The sequence below is a fragment of the Gymnoscopelus braueri genome, assembly GCF_963280865.1.
Source record: "Gymnoscopelus braueri genome assembly, chromosome: 10".
In the NCBI taxonomy this organism is placed as follows: domain Eukaryota; kingdom Metazoa; phylum Chordata; class Actinopteri; order Myctophiformes; family Myctophidae; genus Gymnoscopelus; species Gymnoscopelus braueri.
In genome coordinates, this window is record NC_137611.1 from 37,538,679 (window position 1) to 37,561,096 (window position 22,418).

Genomic DNA, 22,418 nt, shown 5'->3' on the forward strand with positions numbered 1-22,418 from the left:
TGTTCCCTTCAAATTTGACGGAAGCATGATTTTAACAGGTTAAGACCAAGTGTTATTTTCTTCTGGTCCTCACATTCTTATTTTATTTTTTTATTTGAGTGACTAACATTTTTTTTCTATTTATTACAGGTATCGATTCTAAAACAGTTTAAAGTGTTCTGTAACTTAACTTAACGAATAAAACGTTATTTTAACCAATCGTAAAATTGGTGTTACATCCCTCCAGTAGAGTTCAGAAAGAAGACTTGGACAATCATTGCTAAGGCACATTGAAGCTGTGACACCTTACATGGTATTTTCATTTTAAATGTTCACCTGTCTGTATAGAACAGTCACCTAAGTGGCTGCAGTGCTGGCAGTAAAGTGAATTGGTGGCAGTAAAATGAACATATCAAAGTGCAGTATAATATTGACAATTAGCAGTAAAAATCAGATATGGCAGTGAATGGAATCTGCACAGTCTGTATCCGTAAACTGTAATCCTGTTAGCTCAGAAGCCAAATTTTCCTCATGACCTGTCACATGTCACCACTTTGTGTAGCTGCCCTCTCTTTCCTTTCTCCAGTGAAATATTTAGTAAAGCAAAAATGCTGAAAAACGTATCTGTTATGATATTATATTAAACGGACAATCTGCTTTTAAATATAATTCACATATGTTATTCCTATAATACTTTTCTCCTTACATTGAACAGTAGTTAATGACATAGGCATTCAATGGTTGGTTTTGGCCCTGCCATGGGAAAGCAATAATGATCTGAGAGTCAACTCAAAAGGCTGCTCCAAATGCACGTCTATTGCTGGACAGTTAGAGAGACAAAACATTTCCAAATCCACACACTACTCATTGAAGAGTCGTTACCTGTAGACACTCAATTTTGTTCTCTCCAGACACACTGTTGTGTGCAAAATACAGATGTGGATTGGCACTCAGCAATGCACTTCCATTCCAGGGTGAACCTGCCCATTACTCTGGGCTTAATTGATCTGATCAAGGTATATGTTAATCAGCATTGGCTACATTAAGCCAATGCCTAAGTTTCCAATCCTTTACCAGTGGCTAAAATGTCTCTTATCACTAATCAAATATTAGTACAGTACAGTACAGTAAATTGTACAGCATTCAAGTAAACCTCATCTGGATTTAATATTTGAAACAAAAATGGTATGATCCCACACATCACTTATTCAATGTCAATGGACAAACTCCTACAAATATTGATGCACTGATGTCCACCTTAATAGTATGGAGATATTGACTTTAACTGTCCAAGATCAAGGTTCAAGATGTTTATAATCATATACACACAGTACACTACAGCTGTTAGCAGCATAATAGCCTATAGGCAGTGAATTCTTCAAGCTTAATGGGATAGAAAGGTAAAAAGAAGAGGAGAGAGAGAGAGAGAGAGAGAGAGAGAGAGAGAGAGAGAGAGAGAGAGAGAGAGAGAGAGAGAGAGAGAGAGAGAGAGAGAGAGAGAGAGAGAGAGAGATAGATAATTGAAATAGCACAATGTAAGCTGTGTTTTAGTGTAGATAAAACAGAATGCTGAAAGGTGTACTGAATTTGTGCTTTTGGTCAGTCTGTGATTGCAGTGTTATGCCCCCTGTTGGAGCAACAATGTGAACACTGCTGGCTTTCTTTAAACAATGTTTTATTGGGGTTCTCAACCTTTTCTGAGTACTGAACCCCTTCTGTCTCAAAGGTTCAACCGAAGTATTCCTATGATTAACATTTTTGTGCAATAGGAATATATGTTTTAATTTCAGTTTAAAAAGGTAGGGTACAGGTACACATGTAGTGAAATCCCTACTTGGGGGTGAGGGTTACTACATCTAATTTAACCTGTATGTTGGAAGCAGGACTGCCTTCATTATCAGCTTTGGTATGTTCTTCAATAGCTTAAGAAGGAGAACCAAGTCATGTATTCTCGTTTATCTGAGATAATGGAGAAACAAGATCATATACCAAAGGGACATGATTCATCAACTGCAATCCAAAGAGGGAACAAGATACAAGACATACTGAGCCATCGACCCATATTTATCTGTTCATCCACTCTAAACCAGCACCAGCAGTACATCTTACATTGAGGACTATTTGAGGATAACCTTTTCACGGTTTCGGTTGTCCTCTCATAGACTGCTTGTGGAAATGGGTAGGTGAGCAGCGCACCTGAGCAGCGTATTTGTCAATGTGAGACTGGTATACAAAATGAACAGCACATACTGGTGTGTCCCCTCACACAAGAGCGAAATATGGACATGAGTTTACTGATCTGAGCTCACTCTTTGTGGCCACTAACAGAGGAACTTTGCGTATGCTACATGCCTGCCTGTCACTTTTGGAGCAACAGAAAGCTCCTGTTGTATGAGTAAAGGGATTTTGTTGTGTATTGTATATTTTACTGTATTGTACCGTTTTAAAGTTTTTATTCATGGTTTTTCGATTATTGTTTGGACCCAATTCTTTATACAATTGTGTCAATAAAGTAACTAACTAACTAGGGAACAGTTTCAATTCAATTTAAATTCAAATGAGCTTTATTGGCTTTACATTGCCAAAGCAAGTGTCAAAAACATAAAACAAACTGGAAAGGTATACAGTTGGGGGTACAGCATTGTGTGAACAGAGCAGCAATATTTCAGGGTTTTGCTGTCTCTTTTTGGGACAAATAGCAGCAGTTTTCCAAAACTATTTAAATAGTTTCTCTCAGTCTCACTGCAGACTCAGTCTCACACTTTTCATTGACATTCTACATGTGTACAAAATGTATTCATTATTAAATCCTATTTCCCTCACAATTTTGTGAACCCCCTCCAGTACCAGCAGCAAGTACCCCTAGGCTAGGGGTTCATGAACCGCTGTTCTATTTGGAAGAACAGCGGTTGAAGACTATGAACTTAAAGCTGCACTATGTAACTTTCCTACTCTACCCCGGATTTGAACCCCGTTTCCTGTGCAAGTGCTGACATTTTTACCATTGAGCCTGCCTGCTTTCTCGGGGGATATTGAATCTTGATCATCAGGTCAAAATTTGTGTCAGATCCTGTGTCTAGGTGAGACATGACCTTTGACACGATCTAAATGTCTCAATAGAAGAGCAGGGAGACAAAATATAACCACCCCAATTGTATAAATTATATTTCATTAACATACTCTACCACACAGCTGATCAAAATAAGGTTCTATTATATTTGATTAAGAGTTGGACTTATTTACAAGTCACTGTCCAACTCTTCAGGGACATGCCTTATCGTACAGATTGCATATTTATAGTTGTAATTTTTATTGTAATTAGTTTTTTTATATATATTTCAAACAATTGTAGCCCCAGTAATTTTTACTGTTTTACTGTGCACTACTGTTGATGAGGGCCTTGCTTGCTGGGCTCTTAAATGATGAATAGAGATAAAACTGATGCAGACAAAAATTGACTCTGGGACCTAAGGGCACAATAGGTGATGGAAACGAGTGGGTAGCCCCGCTACCAAAAATAAATAAATGTCAATGGACCCATTTTAATTCTCTAGTTTTTTGTTTTTCTACATTTATTAAGATTTAATTAATATCATAACAGAAAATATAAACATTTACATCTTTCACAGGATATCACCTCCTTCACAGCTATATATTATAATTTCTGCATATTTACATATATTACAATGCCACTTGCCATCGTGCATATTACTCAACTGTTACCATCGCATCTAAAAACACAGCAGTTTGTCTATATGCATAGATTGTTACAATTTTATAAAACATGACTGATTTTCACATTGTAGCTTTCGGTTCACATGTGTAATGTCCTCAGTGGCTGGTTAATAGTCTATTGGTTGTCCAGACACAGGATATGTCATCATTGGCAGCCGCAACTCCCTGCCACCATGTCGTCATACTGCTTTAGCACCACATTGTCTTCATCATCAAAGTACAGCAGGTTGATGGAGAAGAGCTGATCGGGCACGCAGCATGGCATATCGATGCCCTTGGTCAGCTTCAGAGCATTGATGATGGACTGGACTGTGGCGTGGTTGGTGGGCCTCATGTTCTGGCCCAGGGGGAAGGGGCAGGAGCCCTTGCAGTGGTAGGCGTTGTAGCCACGTGGAGAGACGATCCAGCCTGACCAGCCGATCTCTTCAAAGTCCACATAGAGGGGCTGTCGCTGGCATGGCGCTGGCATGTTGACCTCCTCGTCGTAGTCTAGGGAGCGGGCAGTCCGGGAGGCAGCCCCCATCATGGGGCCCTGGGGCAGGGAGGGAGAGTCCCCTGAGTCAATGGGAACTGGTGGAAGAGAGGAGAGATTTTAATTTAGGAAACATATATGTTTGTGTTTCTTTGGTTCTGGGTTGAGATACTTTTATTAACCACTATGCCCAATTTTATACTTCGTTCTACGACAGTGTCGCGAGGCGAAAGCAGACAATCTACAAGCTCACTGTTCTATCACCACACATTGTATCCTTTGGTTTCATTCATTTACTACCGGTATTATAGATTTACATCGGCATAGCTGTACTCATCATTATAATATTTTTTCTGCATCCAATTCCCACCATAGCCTAGCGCTTAGATCTGAATGGAAAGCACAGTGATATTGTTGTGATCAGTTAGTGGTGAAATTACCTTTGTTGTCCAGGGTAGCTGACCGGCGTCCGTCGTCAGTAAAGAGGACCAGCATGGGCTGCTTGCTCTGATGGTGGTTGCGTCCTGATGCAAAACGCACATGATGCTTCATGTCCATGGGGCTTCCTCCCAGGGTCCTCACTACGACCTGAAGACCCAGGTTACTGTCTTCATCTGACATCCAGGAGCGCACCTTTTTATATGAACAAAATGTCAGTTATCATTGCAGATTAATTCAGTAATTATGTTCACATTCACAAAGTAAAATCCTCTGAGCAGTGAGTGCAGACCTAGGATATGGATACTTACAGCTTGTGTAATGGTGAACACCTCCCAACCAGTGGAGTGGATGGGGATCAGTCGAGAGGAGAGCAACTTCTTCTGTGTAATGTTCGTTTTCCTGCTATCAAGGAGTTGATAAATGCTGACCTAAATGAGGAAAAGGGGGGACAAGTTTGGTCATCAGTTCTATGCTTGAGCTTGAAGGTAGATTCATATCAAAATTAGCCTACATCTATGTAGGGTAGGCTTACTTTGTATATAGTATGTAATTGCATGTCTGCTGAGTCACACTTTTACACATATAATTCCAAACTATAAATGCTGAATTTGATTAGTTGAGCATGATTAATGTAATTTTATTGTAGCATTCTATTACCTGGCAGAAATGATGTCTGTTGAACGTTGCTGATGTCTGGGGTCGCAACTTGAACAGATGCAACTCGGCAGTGAGAATCTTCTCAGTTCTTGCAACATTGGACAAATTGAACCTGAACTGAACTTGATCACTGCGCACTGGAAAAAGAAAAACAATATTGTTAGACACAGGCCATTCCATCTGTTGTGTAGTAGCATCAGAATCGCGCACTTTTTAGGGTTAGGATTAAACAAGCATAATACATTCATAAAATATATATCTTACGTTTGTCGAAGAAACTGCGAACGGTGTTCCCCTCCAACAGATAAGGGTCCTTGGTGACGCCGTTGACGTCTGCCACAGCGTTGTATAGATCCAGCATGTACTGAGGAGGCTGCTTGTGGCCTCGGGACATCGGTGGATCCTCCATCCCAAAAACCTCCAGGAGCCTCTTGATCGCCGCCGAGCGAATCTCCTCTGGCTCGTTTTCTACTTTTAACTGGTTTTCCAAATGATTCAGAGAGGGCCGTGCAACCGCGGTGCACACGACCATGGCACAACAACTCAGCACGAAAAGCAACATGACGGAAAGAAAAGCCCTGCAGTTGTACGTCTCCTTGTGCGTAAAATGTCCTCGAGCCTCAACCGCCTGCAGAGTGAAGTGTGAAGGCTGTCTGGAGGAGGCTCCACTTTTTATATCAGTGTCTCCAACCTCTCAGCAAACAGCTATAAAGATGCTATTTGGTCGCAAATGTAAATCACCCATCAGTGAATATAAAGGGAAGCTAATGGCGCTGTTAACAAGGTGTGATCACACCCAATTGGAGATTTTATTCATCAGTCTCATTCTCTCCACGTCTGGCAACAATAGGCCTTAATGTAAAAGAACAAACAAACAAGCAAACAAACAGTGGTGTAAAGTAACTAAGTACATTTACTCAAGTACTGTGCTTAAGTACAATTTTGAGGTATGTTTTACTTTACTGGAGTATTTCCAATTTTCAATAGGCTACTTTTACTTCTACTCCACTACACCTCAGAGGAAAATGTTGTACTTTTACCTCTCTACATTTATTTGAAAACAGTTACTAGTTACTTTAGATGTTGATTATTATTACAAAACATACATTAACCACTTCAGGCCTATATACATTTTGGCCATTTGAAAATAGCCGATCTGCAAGCTCACAATGAGCATTGTAGATCTGCTATTTCAAAAGATTTTTATACATTTGAAAACTTGGAATGGGGCATTCTACATAACGAGTAGACTTTCTACTTTTGGTACTTCAAGTAGGCCTACATTTTTATACCAATACTTTTGTAGGCCTACTTATTCTCAAGTAAAATGAATGAATTGAATTCCGGACTTTTACTTGTAACAGAGTAGCCTATTTCTACATTGCAGTATTGATACTTTTACTTAAGTAACACATGTGAGTAGCCAACTTTTTCCACCACTGCAAAAAAATAAACTAGATTTGTGTTCTGAAACGTATTTCAACTTATGGAGGATGAACATTGTGGAATCATTTTCGTTGTCTTATTTATGCGTTACATTGAATGGAAATGCAAATACCGTGGACAGAATACACGGAGCTAATGTTTCTAGGAAGTCCTCTCTCCACGGGAGACTAACAGCTTCTAAATGAATCCATTAAGTTAGAATAATGGGTGGAGTGTCTTATACTTGCAATAAATAGTTAAACGTGCTGTTTGCTGCATATCGTTCATTTAAATAGCAACACTTCTAGGCTACAAGTTACACCTGGATAAACATTGATTCGGTATTTTTATTTAAAAAATAATGTCATGCAGCAGGCCTAGTCATGGATCACACGACGGTCGCCTGTCACGACCGTCATGACGGCTCTTCAACCTGGTGTTTGCACTTTCTCCCTTTTTGTCCCGTACATCTACATAGACGTTTAGATTTCAAATATAATAGTACGGACCCTCAGAAGTACCTGTATATTCCGTATTGTTGAATAAAAAGTATTTTAATCCAATTGGTGGCCATTTTTTCATTTTTTTCACCATGCTTTCAACTACGCGATCCTATCGGTTGGGAGGTGTATTGCACTCTGATACATTATATCTCTATGAGAAAATGGCCACCAATCAGATTAAAATGCGTTTTATTAAACAATGCAGAATATACGGGTACTTTTGAGGACTCTTAAAAAATGATAACATCCCTGGCCATAGGGTAAGCACTTTATATTTGAAATTTGAACGTCTATGTAGATGTATGGGTTCAAAAGGGGAGAAAGTGCAAACACCAGGTTGAATTTTCGTCATGACTGTCATATAATATATGACAGTCATGTTTCAGGGCTGCAGCAGGCCTTGCTATTTAAATGAACCGACATCACATCTAGGCACACCTATACGCATATTAGGTTATAACGTTATTATTGTTGTCATTATTATTAGCCTATTATTATTATTCACACGGCCTAATGTGTTATTTCACTATCCTTTGCTTAAATATAGCCTAGAACAGTCTCAGTCCCAGGGGATGCCCAGTTAAATATCGAAAGTTACTATTTATTATGTATGTACAAGGAAACATAACTAAAGAATGTACATGAATTTTAACCAGACTGTCACTGTAATCTAGTCAATAGGTTAGACCAGTAGGCCTAATTCTCAAACGTTGTAATTTCAACGCCCTGGGGGTCCCTGGACCCCACTTTGAGAACCACTGGGTTAGACAGTAAAGGAATATCTCTACACAAATGTCCATTGGGTCCCAGAGATAAAAGTCCAGTGTCTGACTGATGTGCTTAATAATTAACATTGGGGGCCTTTGAAATGAAAAAGTTAGAGAGTCACTGGCCTAGATTAAAGGTACAAATTCGTTTGAAATCGCTTATCAAAGACTATATCGCTCTGATGTTGGGAAATGGAGAGCTGTCCCATTTAGTACCTTTGATCTTCACACATCTTCACTCAGAACAGCCATTGAAGAATTGACCTGTCTATTAAAACAATTGTAAAACGCTGACACATCAAACGTTTTTTTTACGCGACACCTAGCGAGCAAATCATATGTTGTTTTTGCGCGGATCACAGATGTACACAAATTGTTGTTTCACACCACGATATCAAAATAAGGAGCTATTAACTTTGATGTATACGTGTGTTCTTTCTAAGGGAACATCTGTAAAATCAGGTGGCCACGTGTTTTGTAAGTCAGTCCATGTGTGCACAACTGTTCAAATTGATAGGCAGCAGTGGTGAAAAAGGTACTCAAAGGGGGTTGTTTTACTTAAGTGAAAGTATCAATACTGCAATGTAGAAATACTCTTTTACAAGTAAAAGTCTGTTATTCAAAATTTACTTGAGTAAAAATACAAAAGTGTTAGTATCAAAATGTACTTAAAGTACCAAAAGTAGAAAGTACTCAGTTGTAGAATTTCCCCATTTCACAAGTTTTCAAATGTATATAAATCTTTAGAAAATAGCAGATCTACAAGCTCACAATGCATCACATTGGGAGGCATTGTGTCCTTGTAGATGGCTATTTTCAAATGGCCGAAATGTATAGGGCTGAAGTGGGTAATGTATGTTTTGTAATAATCTTCAAAATCTATACAAAGTAACTAGTAACTAAAGTTTTCAAATAATTGTAGTGGAGTAAAAGTATAATATTTGCCTCTGAGATGTAGGCTAGTGGAGTAGAAGTAAAAGTACTGGAAATACTCCATGTAAAAATACTTTAAAATTGTACTTAAGTACCATACTTGAGTAAATGTACTTAGTAACTTTACACCACTGCAGTCTATCATGTGCACAACTGTTCAAATTGATAGGCAGGCCTGTAATTACAGGGTTGCTTTTTATTATATTTTATTAGCTATCCTACAACGAAAACTCCAACGGAAACATTAGTCACAATCATAGGCTAATCACCATTTGCCATTAAAGGTGCTGTAGGTTAAGTCATATTTTGTGGTCAAAGCAAAAAACTTGATGGTTAAATAGCTAAAGCTCTATATTCAGATATGCCTATCATTAGGGTGTTTGTTCAGTAACAAGGGTCTCCCTATCTCTCTAGTTTAGTAAACAGGAAATATATTTTCAGTTCGGTACCAATTTGATCCAATCAGGATTGAGAACCCATTTATAAGCTTCAATTGTATAGTGTTACTTCCAATTTTGTATCATCACTTCCAATTGCACAATCCTGTATCCTGCATAAGTTGGATTTGGATAACATTTGTATTCGTACCTGAAAATGTATTTTCTGTCTACTAAAGCAGTGGTTCTCAACCTTGTCAGGTCACGACCCCCCAAAATAATCAGAAATGAACTGGGGACCCCCCAGCCTCAAAAGCACTTGGAAAGGAGTTGAGGCATTACATTGTGAAAATAGCCGATCTACAAGCTCACAGCTTGTAGATCAGATATTTTCAAAATGTTTTCCTCTTTCTTATATTATTTGAAAATCTGACCAATGTTTGACCAGTTTTTATAGTCTAGTTGATTACTTTTGATGCAGTAATGGTCTTTTTTCATTTCATTTCTTTTTTTTTAGGTATCAAAAAGGGTCTTAAAAGTCCTTAAATTGTCACTTCACTGTCATCTGGGGACCCCCAAAAATCATGTGGGGACCCCTCTGCGTGTCCCGACCCACAGGTTGAGAACCACTGTACTGAAAAGCCAGAGAGACGAGACACCCGTTACTGAATAAACACTAGGAATATAGAGCTTTTTAAGATTTATTTCAATCTAATGAATGAATAAGCGAATAAATAAATAAAGTTAACACCCCTTTAAGTAGGCCTAAATTCTCGTGTGTTAAGTTCCTTGGTTTCGGTCATTTTGGAAGCACAGATGTATTTTTCACTCTCAGTATTATGAGATAAATTTTATTTACAAAATTATTATATATATCTTTTTACATATATTACATATAATACAGCAGTATCTGAGAAAACTAAATTCTTAAGACATCAGAACATCAAGTTTAGGGGTTGTTGTGTGGCAATGAGCTACAAAGACATCACTATACAGTATAAAAGCACGATTTACACTGGATTAAGTTCTTGAGAACGTCAGTTCATGTGTTGTTCAATGGAGGGTGCATTATTTAGTTCTGACAAAGGCAGGAGGTGATGGCAAGGACATTGCGAATCTGCCCATGCTGATTAAGGAATGTGTGGCTCTCATAGCCTCTTGGAACACAGGAGCTGGATGGCCTTTCAGCCCACAAGTGGCAAATATCCTGATCAGAGGGACTCCTAAAGGCAAAAAAAATACAAAAAGAAATTACAATACAATCAAAACATTTTGGGTAAATTAATGTCCTATACTTCATCATTGTATAGTGTCACACAAAAGTAGCAAAAATAGCTCATCTACAAGCTCACGTGATGCTGACTCTTATTCTAATCACAGAGATGCAAGTTTAAATGTTACAATTATCCTATTACAATTGGCATGTGGGTAGACGGTGATCATCACGTTCGTAATGTTAATGGGTAAAAAAAAAATCACAAATGTGACTTAATGCTCTGATCGGCACTAATGGATTTTCAGGCCGGAAAGTGGCCACGAAATCTAGATGTGAATGGCCTGAACAGCGATTATTAGATAGTTCTGTATGTATGTGTATATATACTGTAACATATGGAGACCACTTTAAACTTGAGGGAGAAAAGATGCCTGAAAATCTAGGTGTGCCTGAACATCTACTGTGATACATCTCCAGAAAGAATGAGGCTAATAAGTAAATACCCTTGGAGCAATGACAAAATAACTAGTAAAGGGGGACACAACAAAATCCTGTTGAGAGTGTAACAACGGACCCTTATGTTTCACTCTTGCAGTTGTTAAATTAACACTCAGGATTATACTGGGTAGGAATGATTCAATGATCCCTCCCCATGCCCCAAACCTGCATGCTGAGGTGTCAGAGATCACAAGTTACTGCTGAGAGGACTGGGGAGGGAGGGACATATGGTGTCAAGCAGGCTCGCAGCTGTGTTCATGCTTACCTGAGAAGGCATCGGTTTCCTGCAGTGCAGCCTCCCAAACATCTGCCCACGTCTATTTCCTGTAGGAAAATTAGCAACACAGTGAGAGGTCTATCCACTCACAGCTGGCCACAAATATTGACCCTCCTGAGTGAGCCGAATCTCTGCCGTTCAGCATGCTAAATGCTTTGATTCGACACCTGCAAGGGACCATGTGTTTGCTCTCTTCTCACACCTTAGGTGCAAGGAGGGGTTTGGGGCAGGCAACTGAGACCCAAACACAACAGCCGTAAAATCAACCAGGAAAAATACCTTTAACTTTTTTGTTAACTCCATCAAATAGGCACACAAAATCGGAATAAATAATACATTTATGATAATGGAATGAGTAATGAGGACATTTGTAAATGCACACTTTTTGGAATCAGATTTTTTATACCAGGTTAAATTGTGTTTCCTGTTTTAAGGACAGATTCTATCGTCACAACATTAGGTGATACAAAGACTCAAGACATTGTAAATAACAATCCACATTTGTTTTATAGCCTTCATCTTCCACTACTACTCTTGGGAAGTATTTCTTCCAAATATAAAAGGTGAAACGATCACCCAACATTTAATGTGTATTGGTGTCGGGTGTGACAATATTCTAAACAGTCTGGTGTGCGGTGCCAGCCACTAGACAGTGGATTCGGCTGATTGATTGCCGACTTCCAGGCCCACATGATGAATGAAGATACTTCATTACTGTGTCTCACACCAAGCTGGGACCAAGAACCTCCCCATTTTATTAATTACAAAAGAATGACTCTAGTCCTAATGGACAGATGTACTCCCAAAAGCGCAGTCCAACGAGCATCAGACAACTTTTAAATGCAAAGGATTTGGTGCTCAACAACAAAGAACAGTATATAAGCCAAAAATTGTGCTGGGCACTTCAAGACTACCCACAGTAAAGGTAGGGTAAGTGATATTTATTTTGTTAAAATAAGTGTTAAATATCCATTCTGATATTACTCATTGATATGGAGTGTTTGTTCAGTAACAGGAGTCCCCCTGTCTCTCTAGCTCTTACTAAACAGAAAATGCATTTTCAGGCCAGGACACCAATTTCAGGAGAGAGAGAACGCACAAGCTCAATTGACTTAAGTTTCACATATTCATATTTAAACAAGTTAAATTGGAAGTGATGACACAATATAATGAGCCAAATTGGAACTGGAATACTATCAAATTGAAGCTGATAAATGGGTACTCTCTGCTGATTAGTTGAAATATTTTCTGTTTATTAAAGAGCTGGAGACCCCTGTTACTGAACAAACACAATGATTATTATCAAATGATTATTATCAGAATATAGTGCTTTAACCTTTTAACAAAAATGTTTTGTTTTAACCAAACAATATCACTTCCATACCTTACACTGGGGCACTCATTAAGTATGCATATTCACCTCTGCAATGTGCAGACTTAATGAGTGCTCCAGTGTCCCTTTTGTAGTCTGTTTGAAGTGTCCATATAAAAGGTTTTTGCGTATGGACAGTCTCAGATATAGTGTAGTGTCCCTTTTGTAGTCTGTTTGAAGTGTCCATATAAAAGGTTTTTGCGTATGGACAGTCTCAGATATAGTGTAGTGTCCCTTTTGTAGTCTGTTTGAAGTGTCCATATAAAAGGTTTTTGCGTATGGACAGTCTCAAATATAGTATAGTGTCCCTTTTGTAGTCTGTTTGAAGTGTCCAGATAAAACGTTTTTTATTATGGACAGTCTCAGATATAGTGTAGTGTCCATTTTGTAGTCTGTTTGAAGTGCCCAGATAAAAGGTTTTTGCTTATGGTCAGATACAGTGTTTGTGATGGTTTGAATTATTTATATAAGTTGGAAATCACTCCTAAGTTTAACTCTAGTTTCCATCAAGACTTTTTTCAAATCCACAACTAAGTTGAATCAATATTTATTAAACAGGCTCATATTGAATGTAAACTTTACCTTCAGCTTCTCCTCTTTGATTCCATCAGCATGATCTACTATTTCATAATAGTACTCCACATATGGAACTCTGTAGCAGCTTTCTTTCATCTCACAGGTGGACACTGTCCGGATGAGGTCTGCGTTATTAGGGCTCTCTACCAGGGCCGAGCCAAACTTAGTGGGCACACAGGAGAATCCCTCTGTGAATTTATGAATTGAAATGTTAAACTTTGAATATGATGTCATGTTCATAACAGAAGTAAAAGCATCAGCCATGTAGACCCATTGCCTGTTAGTAATAAAGCACTGACGTGGCAGTAGGCAATGCCTCCCTGCGCACGCACACACGCACGCGCGCACACACACACACACACACACGCACGCGCACGCGCACACACACACACACACACACACACACACACACACACACACACACACACACTTTCTCAAACAAGAAACAGTCAATGTATAACACAACACAACACAACACATAGGCCTACTGTTAGGTCAGAAACTACAAACAATTTAATCAGCCTATATTTCTTTATGGATAGCCTTGCCAAAGCCAGGTGCCAATGTGTGTCAAAATGTATGCTATGGTGGTACTATAACAAATAGACTACTGGGGAATTACAAGCTCAATTGACTTAAGTTTCACATATTCATATTACTTTGTATGCTTGCATATTTAAATGCACAAATGCATGTGCAACGGCCATTTCCAGGAGCGCCTTTGGGTGAAGGCCTACACTGCTTTGTTTTACACACTCCACTTTATTTTATCATTATTCTTATTTTTAAAGCTTTTTAAATGGGGGGGGGGGGGGGGGGGGTGACAGGTAGCATGCAGTGGTGTAAAGTAACTAAGTACATTTACTCAAGTACTGTACTTAAGTACAATTTTGAGCTATTTTTACGTTACTGGAGTATATCCAATTTTCATTTTGACCTTGTGAAATGGGACGTTCTGCATAAAAGACTACTTTTACTTTTGGCACTTTATGCATATTTTGATGCCAATACTTTTGTACTTTTACTCAAGTACATTTTGAGTACTGGACTTTCACTTGTAACAGAGTACTTCTTCAATGCAGTATTGATACTTCTACTTAAGTAATACATGTGAGTACTTCTTCCATCACTGGTTCACAGGCAGCATAGACAAAATAAGGTTCACACAGGTAGAATGTCTACACACCTGGTGAGCCCTTGGAGGCGGAGCATCCGCCCACGTCGATCACCGTCTCGTACGGCGTCTCGAACAGGTAGGTCCGCAGGGCGGGCACGCGCACGCAGTGTGACGTCATCTTGGTCTCACAGTGGCACTCCTGGATGACCTCCACCTCGCGGGGTCCCTCAAACAGCAGGACCCGTTCCACGCGCATCCCCGTGGGCTCACATACGTGGTTGGGTCCGCACGAAGGTAAATGACGATGCCCAACCGTCTCTGCTGCTGCTGCTCCGCCTGAAGACACGGCAGCTCCACGCATCCTCTGTAACACAGAAGCAATTGGCATTAGAGCACTGTTTCCCAAACAAACCTGGGTCGGGACCCAGGTTTGGGTCGCGGACCAATTTTTATGGGTCGCGAGTAAATATCCCCCTTTTTGTGCCTTCCATTAAAAAAAAATATATATATATATATATATATATTATATTTCAAAAAATAAAATATAATCACAACTTTTCATCAATGAAATTCATTCCAAAATATTTCAAAAGTATTTCATAAATCAAATCAAATAATTTCCATAGATAAATAAAAAAAAGTGAAAATAGCTGATCTACAAGCTCACAGGGCTACAAGCTCACAGGGCACGCATGGCGATGCAACATTGTGAGCTTGTAGATCTGCTATTTTCACTAGCTTTTGGGTCCTGGGGAGTCATCACATTTCTCTTTTGGGTCTCGAGCTAAAAAGTCCAAACATGTAATTGTGGACTAAAATAGTTCTTAAAAGTGTGCACGTGTGTTACAGCATAGCAGTCTAGGCTAAACATTGTTAATGGTATTGATATCGCCTATCTGTATCATTTTTTTTAGGCTTTACACAATATATGGGCCATATCACCACGACTGAAGTGTAGCCTATTCCTTCCCTAAGCTATTAAATAATTCAATAGAATTTAACTATTATTTAATTAAACATGATTTAATTATTAAACAATAAAATATGATTTAATAATTGGCCAGTGTATCATTAGACTTCACTGATAACTCCACTGGTGTTTTTGTTGTTATTTTACTCCTTGGCCGACAACAGTGAGGTTACAGTGCCCCCTTGTGGTGCTTTTGGGAAACTGCAAGAGCCCCAGTACTTACTTTTTTGTTCCTGAGAAACTCCAGCATTGAGGAGTATCTGGAGTACTCTGGCTGTACGGCTGCATGTTGTGATGTCCTGGGTGCTCCACAATGTGTCCTGCATGTTCCCACGTCCACAGTGATGGGGCTTCCAGAGATATCTAGAAGAACATGTGTAAAATAAATGTTATTTGAAACAATATGGTGTAATATTACATAATTACATATTATTTCATATAATCCCAACTGTCTTCACAAATGATCTTCTTCGTTTTTGCAGCTACTTATATATTATTAGCGCATTCAAGCTGTCAATTTTATATAAATTAAAACATTTTTTTTTGTTTTAACCTTTTTATGTAAGAAATCCAAAGCAATAAAAACATATTTAACAATGCAAGCATACAAAGGAATGTAACAGTTAGAGCAGAACTACAGTCATTGTATGGTATTTTACCTTGGCCAATGTAGACAAAATGACTCTGTCTTTTGCAGCATGCCCTCTGAGCAAACAGGTTTCTGTGATCCACATGTTTGTTCAACACTCCAGCCACTAGGAATAGTAACATAACAACAGTCAGTACTGGTTAAATGACAGCAGTATCTTTGACCTGGTCTGACACAGACAGTTTTTAAGAAAAAAAACAACAACCTTATATTGTTTTCAAAAGTTCTATCACCATAGATACTACTGGCATGTGTTCTAACGAAGACAATAAATAATTAAGCAAATATAATTGTGAAATCATTAATATACCACTCCCCTAATTTAAACATGCAGTACAGCAGAATGGAAGTGAATTCACATTTCAATCAAGCCATTCCCCATTCCACCAAATGTGTTGGTCAATGAAAAACATTTAATTATTCAATTATGCCACATGAGCTAATATGTGTAATGATAATATAGGGTACATTTAAAATTGTCAAAGTATTCTTTAAATGTTTTGGTGCTTTAAGATGGGGTCAACTGAAAGTGAATTGATCCCATCTGTTCTCCACAGCTGCAGAAACAGAGACATAACCACACCAATCATGCTCAGTTCAGGGTGTCAATGCTTTCCTAATACCTGTATTTCCCAGCCATATCACATTGGAATTATCTGGCAATAGGCCTGTATCTGAGCTGACTGATGTCTGTTCAGTTAGAGTTAGTTAGACAATAGCTGCCCTGTGTACATGCCCCAGCACTGGGACAACAGAAGAAAGCAAACAGTACTTACAGGTTAGGTTGAGGGCACACAGAAGGAGCACACATGGCTTCAGTACATCCATGGCTGCTGTTGTAGTCCTTAATATTCCCCTGCCAGGTGTGGAGTTTCCCTTCTGCTCGCTGGGCTTCAGTCCCAAATGTCACCAGAGCACAAGGTCCTTCCAAGTGGCGTGGAGTTGAAAAAGTGAGAATGAATCAAATTCCCATTGCCTTTATAAATGCCTTGTTGGATGCAAGCTCTTACAGGCAGGGACCACTTCAAAGGCAACCTCTCAAAGTATTGTGTCTTCTTCACCCCTGTCTGTTTCTGCCTTGGGAGACCTGGTGACTGGCATGTGTGTGTTGACTGGGATCAAGAACCCTAATGAAGGGCTTAAGTAGGCTTGAGCCAATGCCGCCCCTCATTCAAAGGCATTAATCATCTTTTATCTCAGTGGGTAGGTGTTAAGCACCTCTGACTTAAAACAGAACAGGGCTCAAACATAAACAGGATCAGCATGGGGCCCTGGGACCTGGCACCTTTGTGTTTATTCAACATTGACACCAAATGGCCAGCCCTTGCAGATCTGCCTTACAAACCACAAAGCTTCATTTGCTGCTGTCTTTCCAAGGGGAAAAAAGGTTAATAAACAAATTATTGTATTTTCTAGCTTCACATCACTTTGGGTGATATTTAGGATGGAATAAAGACCAGTGGAAGGACTTTTCTACAAGGTGAAATGCCTATTTTGTTGTTTGTCAGCTACATTTTACTATATAATGATATTACAAAATAATTACATCTCACAGAACACATGACATCTGTGTTCTGCTAATACTTTGTATTGCCTGTGTATCTTCATTGGAAGTTAGCCATCTTTTGATATGCTAATGTGATCCCCTCATTTTCCCCCTGGATCAACGGATCATCGTTCACATGGTCGTCAACACCCCAGATACTGATTAAGTTAATTACAAACAGCAGTTTCATTTGTAGATCCCTTTCATTAACTTGCTGATAATCTAATCAAAATGGAGTTGTAATTATTTGTGATTATGTTAACAATTAGTTGGAACAAACATCTACCAAACAAACACAAACACACACACACACACACCTCCAAGGCAGTGACAAAAGCTTTTGTGTGACTGTGGAAAATATGTGTAAACATTAGGTATTATAGTAAGTTTTGGTCAGTTTTCTTTTCTTTTTTCTAAATCTGAAATAGTAAATATTTGTACGCTATATGCATCTTGAAATAACCAATTATTTGATGTTCCTGTTGCCCATTCTCTAGTCAGCCACTCAATTAATAATAATAATCCAAGAATGCAAGCTTATCACTGTAACATTACACCCATGATTAATCCAGAAATTAATTAATCTTTATTCAATTTTACAATTACAGACATTTTGTGGAAGACCAAGTCCCAATTTAGACTTTTTTGTACATGTTTGACTGGGCCATAAGTAACTTTATTATTAATCCATTATAACTCACAATACAGAATACAAAGAGATGTTACAGCTTCCAACTCCACTCATTCACTTATCACCCTCTGAGAATCAAAACCTCTGTCTCCAAATGTTTTAATTTTGAGAATTAAAATGGCAGTGACCCACACTTTAGTATTAATCCACAATTTATCTACACACTGGTCAAATGTGGATATCAGACGACTATAGAAGAGACAGACAGAGTGTCTGTGGGGAATGACAGCTCCTCACAGGGGCTGGCTTCCAGACCGTCTGGCTTCTTGTCTCTGTCTGGGATACTGGGGGCTCCTAGCCTGGTAAACCATCCCGGTGGCGTGAATATTCAGTCCCATTTAATTCTGCGACCGGGATGGTTTACCAGACTAGGGGGCTGCTACCAAGAAGAAGGTTTGGTGCACAGAGAGGCCCACTTCTTTGTTTCCTGTATGTTTAGGGTTAAACTTCAAATGTGATCATTATCTACTGATTTAGTTTGTATTCTGATTTAGGTGTCAATTTTCAGCATAACACAGCATCTTATTTTCTTTTAAAGGTGTGATATTGTGACAGAGGGCTGTTTGCTATATGTCATCATTTTGTATTGATTTGATGGATAAACTATGGAAAATCTAAAACAATCTGAAAAAGCTGATAATTATATCAATATGAACATATTAATCAAAGGACGTCAACCACAGAAGACCTCATCTGTATACCCCTGGGCCTTAATGATGTTCTAGGACTATACTAGACAGTAGTTTGTAGTGGAGAGCTAATACCATCAGTGTCTACTTCTACCTGGGCCAGGTGATATACTGTAGGTTTGCTGTCTGAGGATTTAAGCAAGCCTCCACAAAGCCTGTCCTCATGGAAGGAGTCCCATATTTAGGGATTACAGAGCTGAGTACAGTGGCTGGATTACAGAGGCACAAGATGGACTTTCAGGTAGGAGCCAGTGTGGGGAGAGACTTTGAGGGAGTGAACTTGTGTGAAGTGTGTTCAAGCACAGCGCTCTGCAGAGAGGACAGTGAGGATCTGGATGGCTAGTTATGTTTGGCCCTGGAACATCTAGCATTCCTAAAGAATACAAATGTTTGTGATTTTTATACAAAGTCCCTAATTGCTTTTTGGATTTATACCGTGGTATGCAAGGAAGTGACAAGGAAGAAGGTCATGTTTTCCTTCCTTACATTTGTAGTAAAATGCACTTTTTAGGGTTCATTTTTGGGCACCCAGGAGACCAGTCATATAATTTCAAACAGCAGAAGCAACATTAGAGCTGAGAGGAATCAGAAGAGCACAAAAGGAAAGCCATTATGTGAGTACTTGTAGCAGTATTATGCTTCAAAAGTCCTGGTTCACATTCAGTAATGAGTTTCATTGTTCATTGTCAGGAAATAATTCAGCAACTTTTGCATTCTTAATTATGCTCATGCCTCCCCTCCCCCAGGGAAAGGGTCTCATCAGAAGATTGCACTGCGAAGAAGAAACTTCACTGCCCTCATGCCCCCAAGGGAGGGAGAGGAAAGTGAGGGCCGAGGGAAGGTAGATATGACAGCAGAGGAAAACAAGGAGTTGAAGCTGGCTGGAGAGGAGGACCAGGAGAGGAAACAGACGACGCATGCTTTTGAGAAGGCCCTCCATGACCTGACACACTCAGAGAGGGTGATGAATGAGCTGATGTTCGGACGGAGGGTGGCGCTTTACCAGCTGAGAGGGCAGATCGGCTCGGGCAACTTCTCCCAGGTCAGGCTTGGGATTCATGACCTGACCAAGGGTGAGAAACATTTTAACCTTTGCTTTTGGGGTTTTTATTTTGTTTTACTCTCATCTAACTCAGTTTGGTAAATGGTTAGGGTTTGGGTCAGGTGCTTGACTGGTGACGTGCTCCAGGACACGTCATGGTCGCTGATGGACACATTTATTGTCGCAGGGACTGTAGTAGTTGAAGAAGTGACCTTTTGGTTATGGAGGGGTCTGGAGCCTGTTATGCCTGGTGCTCACGCAAGTGTTCTGCCATAAACACATCAAGTTGACTGATGTCAAGGACATTCTGCAGTAGAAAGATGTCCTTATGTAATGTTGCAGGAAGACATTGAGATGTTTCTGTGTATTGTGGCCAAATGTTGACCATCCTTTCTTATTAAAGGGTGAAAAATCAGCTGCCAGGCATTTCCTTCTTCTTTTTCTTTTCTTCTTCTTCTTTTCTTTTCTTTTGCTTTTCCTTTTTAACTTTTATTGCGATTCATGTTCACAGTGACAGGCAATTAACATTGCAATGAAAATAAACTAAATAACTAAGGGTTTTATATATATATATATATATGTATTTGATTAAATACAATCCTGGGAAGGTATGCAAGCTTTACAGGGATTGCCAGGGGTTGTACATCACCGTTACAGGATTGACACTTTTGTGGGGACAGGGCAGGCTTTTCTTATTTAATTATAGAGAAGACATTCATCTTCATGTTCGTTTTTGCCTATGTATTGTTATTTATATAATGGCACTGGGCCATTCCCCTGCGACAATGTATCATCTGTCCAGCTCAACCTGCAGGAGGTTTTCTAAAATGCCATACTGTGATCCGCACTGTGGCTGTCTTTTACCTGTCTTGTGTCCTTGAGGGGGGAAGTACTTGTTAACATGGCTTGATTGATTCACTACAGAGACCTGCCTTAACATTTATGATTGATGTCAGATACAGGCTCTACACCTCCCCTCATGGAAGACTCACTCTTTAGTCAGCTCAATGGCTGCAGCCTCACGCTGCAGTTCATTGGATTCCTATCTAGGTCATTCCAGATGCCTAGAAGACAATGGCTAATCTCATCAACCAAGTACCTGCTAATCCACCTATGAAGTGTCTTGAGCTCCCATATATGTAGCTTGTGTAAAGGCTGACTGATGTTGCTGAGGTGATATTCTGTAGGAAGACTAATAAATGAAAAAGAAACAAAGAAAGAATGTTCTAAGTGAATACGTTTTCTTCTCCTCATCTCATCACTCTCTGTCTGTCCTTCCCTTGTCACTTTTATGTTGAAATGGCCAGAAAGAGTGGCAGTCAAAATCCTGGATAAGGGGCGTCTGGACAAGAGAGCACGCGCACTGTTTGCCTCTGAAATCTCCTGCATGGAGAAGCTGGCCCACCCTAACATTGTGCGTCTGTACGAGGTGGTGGAGACCTTCAAGCGGCTCTATCTGGTGATGGAGTATGCCAGCGGAGGAGAGCTGTTCTCCCGTATCAGCACTAGGGGGCGCCTGTCACACCTGGAGAGCAAGCTCATTTTTGCTCAAGTCCTGTCAGCTGTCAAACACATGGTAAGTCAGCATGGAAGTGTCTCAGCAGAGGTCTGTATTGTCCTGGACAAAAATATGAGGTTCTTTAGACTCCCCCCCCCTCCTTTCCAGGTCATGTCTGTTGTGAACCAATGTAAGCAAAACCTGCTTCAAATTTCTCTTCCCTTCTCTCTATCTTTCCCCCCAGCATGATAGCAACATTGTCCACAGGGACCTGAAGGCAGAGAATGTCTATTACACCACCACCTATGGCATTAAAGTGGGCGACTTTGGCTTCAGCACGGCCTGCCACCCCGGTGATGTCCTGAACACCTTCTGTGGCTCTGCACCATACGCAGCACCAGAGCTGTTCAGAAAGAAAGGCTTTGTCGCTCATTATGCGGATATTTGGGCTCTTGGCATCATGCTTTACTTCATGGTGACTGCCACCCTGCCATTCAATGCCACCGACCTGAATAAACTGAAAATAGGCATCCTACAGGGCTCTTACTATATCCCTGACTATGTGCCTGAATCTTGTCAGCAGATTATTAAGGGCATCCTTAGACCCACACCCACCGATCGCATCAGCTTGCCACAGATTATGGCCAGCGATTGGCTGAGGGGCATTGAGTACCCCCAGGCATACCCCACCTCTGGCCTCACTCCTAGACACTTGGCCAGTCCTTCACACATCCCCAACGAGGTAGAGCTGGAGGTAAAGGTGGCACTGGAGGAATTAGGCATCACCAAGGTTCATCTCCTCAACAACAGCCGTCCAGACCTGAGGAGCCCCGTCACTGGCACTTACCGGATCCTCTTACACCGCATCCAGAAGAGGAAGACTGTGGAAGCTGTGGGCCACAGCAGCCCCAAAGACTCCCAGAGGAGATGGAGGTGGAGTACTGACCAGAGGAAGCAGCAGCCGTCTGTGGTTTGCATCATCATGTAG

The 22,418-nt window shown here is 40.0% G+C and overlaps 3 protein-coding genes across 3 annotated transcripts; 1 reads left to right on the plus strand and 2 right to left on the minus strand.

Annotated features, from left to right (window-relative positions):
* Positions 1-3,859: 3,859 nt before the first annotated feature.
* Positions 3,860-5,846, minus strand: admp (anti-dorsalizing morphogenic protein; the record flags this gene model as incomplete). Its single annotated transcript, XM_080439888.1, has 5 exons — positions 3,860-4,284; positions 4,627-4,819; positions 4,936-5,055; positions 5,285-5,421; positions 5,549-5,846. 5 exons carry the CDS (start codon positions 5,844-5,846, stop codon positions 3,860-3,862), a joined length of 1,173 nt encoding a protein of 390 aa, XP_080296014.1.
* A 4,353-nt stretch (positions 5,847-10,199) lies between these two features.
* Positions 10,200-16,890, minus strand: pnhd (pinhead). The gene is made up of 7 exons (XM_080440074.1): positions 16,741-16,890; positions 15,975-16,070; positions 15,539-15,678; positions 14,415-14,709; positions 13,235-13,416; positions 11,269-11,327; positions 10,200-10,512 (listed from the first exon to the last, which is right to left on the minus strand). Exons 1-7 carry the CDS (start codon positions 16,790-16,792, stop codon positions 10,362-10,364), a joined length of 975 nt encoding a protein of 324 aa, XP_080296200.1. The 5' UTR covers positions 16,793-16,890; the 3' UTR covers positions 10,200-10,361.
* A 2,229-nt stretch (positions 16,891-19,119) lies between these two features.
* LOC308093556 (serine/threonine-protein kinase NIM1-like) lies at positions 19,120-22,418 on the plus strand (the record flags this gene model as incomplete). The annotated part of the gene is made up of 4 exons (XM_080439890.1): positions 19,120-19,213; positions 19,637-19,963; positions 21,240-21,508; positions 21,675-22,418. 4 exons carry the CDS (start codon positions 19,120-19,122, stop codon positions 22,416-22,418), a joined length of 1,434 nt encoding a protein of 477 aa, XP_080296016.1.

What these genes read in the sequence shown, in the direction of transcription:
- pnhd (XM_080440074.1), bottom strand. Translation starts at nt 16,792, where the DNA reads ATGGATGTACTGAAGCCATGTGTGCTCCTTCTGTGTGCCCTCAACCTA. An exon ending in AGTTTCTCAGGAACAAAAAA is followed by an intron (nt 14,710 to 15,538) that starts GTAAGTACTGGG and finishes TCTGTGTTACAG; the next exon opens with AGGATGCGTGGAGCTGCCGT. An exon ending in TCAAAGAGGAGAAGCTGAAG is followed by an intron (nt 11,328 to 13,234) that starts GTAAAGTTTACA and finishes ATTTTCCTACAG; the next exon opens with GAAATAGACGTGGGCAGATG.